The sequence below is a fragment of the Antrostomus carolinensis genome, unplaced genomic scaffold, assembly GCF_000700745.2.
Source record: "Antrostomus carolinensis isolate BGI_N321 unplaced genomic scaffold, ASM70074v2 scaffold3620, whole genome shotgun sequence".
NCBI classification, from domain to species: Eukaryota; Metazoa; Chordata; class Aves; order Caprimulgiformes; family Caprimulgidae; genus Antrostomus; species Antrostomus carolinensis.
In genome coordinates this window covers 1-4,231 of record NW_010287580.1, presented here as the reverse complement: position 1 = coordinate 4,231, position 4,231 = coordinate 1, and the positions used below count along the sequence as shown (strand labels likewise).

The following is a 4,231-nucleotide window of genomic DNA, read 5'->3' as shown; positions in this document are numbered from 1 at the left end:
GAGCAACCTGGTCTAGGGGAAGGTGTCCCTGCTGCTGGCAGGGGGGTTGGAACTAGATGATCTTTAAGGTCCCTTCCCATCCTAACCAATCTATGATTCTATGATCCTATGATTTTAGAGGCAAACAGAAAAAAATAACCCCAAACTATTCAAGCTCACACCTTCCCGTCCGCTCCAGCTCGGGACCGCTGTGTTTCTCTGGTTTGCTGTGAGAAGCATTGTCATCAGGAGCTCCTGGCATCTTCCTTTTTTCCTGTTAAATTGGAAAGATAATAAAAATAAGTGTTTGTAACCACTGGCTTCTGGTCTGGGTACGTGACTGGTCAAACTGGGACCTTGTAAATTTGGGCCCCTGACCAGCATCCGCGGTCGTGCTGCCGTCCTGCCCATCCCCCTCGCACCTCCCTCCACCACAGCACCCACCTGCGTCCCTCCACCGCAGCACCCACCTGCAAAGGGATGTTCTTCGGGGGCTCGATTCGGATCGAGGGATCCCACTCTCCTGGTGGCAAAACCGTGACCTGATCCAGGAACTCATCAATGCCAGCCACGAGGTCAGCCCTGTTCTTGGCTTTATAGGCAACGTCATGGAAAACCTGTCGACAGGAGACAACCTGGTGAGTCAACAACCCATCTCAGATGTCCTAACCAGTATGATAAGATCTTGGCTACAGGCAACAGAATTTTCCCCAAATTTCCTGTTGGAAAAGGGCAGGAAATATCCCCCCCCAAAAGGAAAAATCTGTACATTGTGATATTTGTTATCATCTCCACCAGGCTCCCGTCCCCCATGGCACACCACAGCCTTTTGCTTAAAGAGGAGAAGTTTTACTGGCCCTGGCAATGCCACCAGTGGGGACAACATGCTGGGGAGCACGGGGAGAAGGGTGAGGTGCAGGATGAACTCCAGGTGGGATTTCAGCCTCTGGGAAAGTGGGATGATGCAAATCCACGTGTTTGCTTTGGGGTGAGAATGAGGGGTGGGCTGTTTGGAGAGTTGTGGGTAGCTGGGACAGCAAATCATAGAATCATGGAATGGTTTGGGTTGGGAGGGACCTTAAAGATCATCCAGTCCCAACCCCCCTGTCATCAGCAGGGACACCTTCCACTAGACCAGGTTGCTCAAAGCCTCATCCAACCTGGCCTTCAAGACTTCCAGGGAGGAATCCTGGAAATCCTCTTCCTCACTACTACAGAGACAGGAAGAGGTGAAGAAAGCCCAAAATGACCCAGAGATATCTCTTATCTCGTCACACCTCGTCCGTCATGAGAGTAGCCATGGACCTGCCGATCTCATGGTACTGATGGGCTTTTCCTTCTGGTCCAAGCAGAACAAACAGGAACCTGAGCAAGAAAAACCAAACGAGAGAGAAGAAGATGCCTTTGCTCAAAGGGCACCCAAGGAAATCCCCAGGAGCTCCCAGTCCAGAGTGCAGCTCAAGAGGGGACATGTAGGTTCACCGATTCTGGTGGTGAATTTGAAATTCATCAAAAGCAATTACAAATGTAATTTTTGGGCCAACTTTCATTAAAATTGGCCAATGGGTTTAAAAGCTACAACAGGGAAAGGAGAAACAAAGGTGAGGAGATGTGGGTAGGAGAAACATGCTTGGGACACCAAACTGATGTGTGTTATTTGATGTCTTGTTGGGGTTTTTTTAAAGAAAAACTTTGTGCTTCTCATTCAGACCTTGTTGGGATGGGAACTTCCGTCATGCCTGAGAGGAGGACAGCTGGGGTCAAACGGACAAACGCCACGAGGGGCTGGTGAAGGAAATCCAACTCTCCTACCAGCACATTGGACGCCTCAGCCCCGGTGGGAATTTTCTTCATGAAGTGCAGCTCCGCCTGGGCAAGACAAGCGATTTTCAGGCAATGAACCCAAAAGCAAAGCCCACAGCCCTCTGCAGCACACTCTGCAGCCAAGTCTGGAAGAGCACATCTGGCTCTGAAGGCACAGGAAGTCTACAAGAGTCTCACCTTGCTTAAATCCATTGCACTGGTCTCATGGTTCACCCCATTTTTAGGTTCAGTCGTGGTGGGAGAAGGATGAGGGGTGAGTGTTTGAGCTGGCAGGAAAAAGAAAGACACTCAGAAAGACAGGCAAGTGCAATTGGGTCACTTTTCCTTTGCCAGGACAAGTCTAATGGGGCCAAAGCCCTGTAGAAACCTCCACTTGGTTCCAAAGCCCTGCAGAAACCTCCTCCTGGTGCCAAAGCTCTGCAGAAACCTCCAACTGGTGCCAAAGCTCTTCAGAACTCTTCACCTGGTTCCAAAGCCCTGCAGAAACCTCCACCTGGTTCCAAAGCTCTGCAGAAACCTCCACCTGGTGCCAAACCCTACAGCAACCCTCACCTGGCTTGTCCAGGAGGTGCAGGTCTGCCTGCTTCTTGCTCACATCAGCAAACGAGCGGACAATGGGGAGAAGGTTGTTCCTTTTCTTCTCGTTCTGATGGTGATGCTTCTTCAAAAGGACATCTCGAACTTTTGCCTGCATGCGCTCGTCGAACTCCACGGACTGTTCTTGCTGGCCCAGGATCATATCTGGGGATGGGAGAGGGAAATGAAGCCATCAGAGCCAGAAACCCGCCCTATAAATCCCCATTTCTGAAGCCCGCGGGGAAGGCTGTCTTTGCTCACCCCAAAGCAAACACATGGATTTGCATCATCCCACTTCCCAGAGGCTGAAATCCCACCTGGGTGTGCATCCTGCACCTCACCCTTCTCCCCATGCTCCCCAGCATGTTGTCCTCAGTGGTGGCATTGCCAGGGCCAGTAAAACTTCTCCTCTTCAAGCAAAAGGCTGTGGTGTGCCATGGGGGACAGGATGTCCAGCGGGACACTCTGACCCAGGCTCAGCTTTGCTCAGCGAGATTTTTTGATGCATTTCAGTGATTCTGTGATTCTGTGATTTCAGCTTTTGCAGCAAAAGCAAGGATCATTAGGCTGCCCAGGGAGGTTGTGGAGTCTCCTTCTCTGGAGACATTCAAGACCCGCCTGGACGCCTTCCTGTGTGATCTCATTGAGGTTCCTGCTCTGGCAGGGGGGTTGGACTGGATGATCTTTCGAGGTCCCTTCCAATCCCTAATATTCTGTGATTCTGTGATCTTCTGCTAAAAAAAAACATCATCCAAGTCCTTCCTCATCACTCCACTAAGAGAACTATTTCCCATTCTAAGTAATTCAATCTTCTTGCCCGATCTGCCCGTTCTGACTCTACACATTTAACCAAATCTTCAGCAATCTAAAGCACAGGTTCTCCCAGAATTTCCTTGGCTGATCAACTACAAATTTGCTGAGCCCAGGGATAAAATGTGCTAAGAATGGTTCCGACTCCTCCAGCTCTTGAAAGGGTTGAATGGAGACCTGACAGTCAAAGAGAATTTCTCCAAAGCTGCTTTTGCAATTAACTTCAATTATCTTCCTCACAGAAATACACTGCTTGGTCACCTGCCAGATAAACTCAGCCTTTAAAACTCTTAAATCCTTGATGTTAAGGCAAAAGGGAAAAAAAAAAAGATGTGAGGCAATGGCTTGTAATAAATAGTTTATTTAAGGAGGTTCAGCTTTTAGGCAGACTCCACATTTCTAAGAGCAGCCCGCTAAGCCCTGACACACACTGGGTTTTGGCTGCAGAATACTCTCTAATCGCTTCCCTAACCTCACAAATTGCTTTCAAAAGGATCTCATATTGGAAGACAAAGCTGGTGTGACTGTCACACACCTGGTCTACATCCAAAACTAACTCACAACTTCAAAAAAAAACAAAAACCAGCAGGACTTCTGGAAAAGGACCCATCTTTGGGGCAGGGTTTGATTCAAGAGTGAAGGGCAATGTGGTGAGTTGAGCTCAGCACTTCCTGGTGGGACGTGGCACCCACGGTACCTGCGATCTCTTCCACGCTGTTGGCACAAATGTCCAGCAGCATCGTGCCGTTGATGATGCAGCTCCGCAGCTCGAAGAGGCTGTGCAAGGACAACGTGGCCACGTAGGGCTTGCTCCAGCGCTCGCCACCATCTTCCACATCCTCCTCAAACTTCAGCCACCTGTGGACATAGGTGTGATCAACCCCGTGGCAAGAAAACAGCCTCAGCTCCACAGCCCCTTTGATAGAGCTGGAGGTGGCAAGAGGAGAAGGCTCCTCGTGTCAGCACCTGAAGCTGCAAAAGCAGAGCCCGTGGGAGCTGCCAGCACGGGGACTCTGCAGAGAGGGACCTGGAGGTTCTGGTC

The 4,231-nt window shown here is 50.1% G+C and overlaps 1 protein-coding gene across 1 annotated transcript in view; it reads right to left on the bottom strand.

The window, feature by feature from the left end:
* LOC104521364 (electroneutral sodium bicarbonate exchanger 1) overlaps positions 1–4,040 on the bottom strand; it is a gene marked incomplete at its 3' end in the record, with an annotated part of 10,481 nt that extends 6,441 nt beyond the window's left edge. The window contains exons 1-7 of the mRNA XM_010163340.2: positions 3,887–4,040; positions 2,356–2,544; positions 1,981–2,069; positions 1,691–1,848; positions 1,257–1,344; positions 450–596; positions 162–253 (exon numbers count right to left, since the gene is read on the bottom strand). Coding sequence (XP_010161642.2) covers positions 162–253; positions 450–596; positions 1,257–1,344; positions 1,691–1,848; positions 1,981–2,069; positions 2,356–2,544; positions 3,887–3,929 — 806 coding nt within the window. The remainder of the gene's footprint in view (positions 1–161; positions 254–449; positions 597–1,256; positions 1,345–1,690; positions 1,849–1,980; positions 2,070–2,355; positions 2,545–3,886) is intronic.
* Positions 4,041–4,231: the final 191 nt, after the last annotated feature.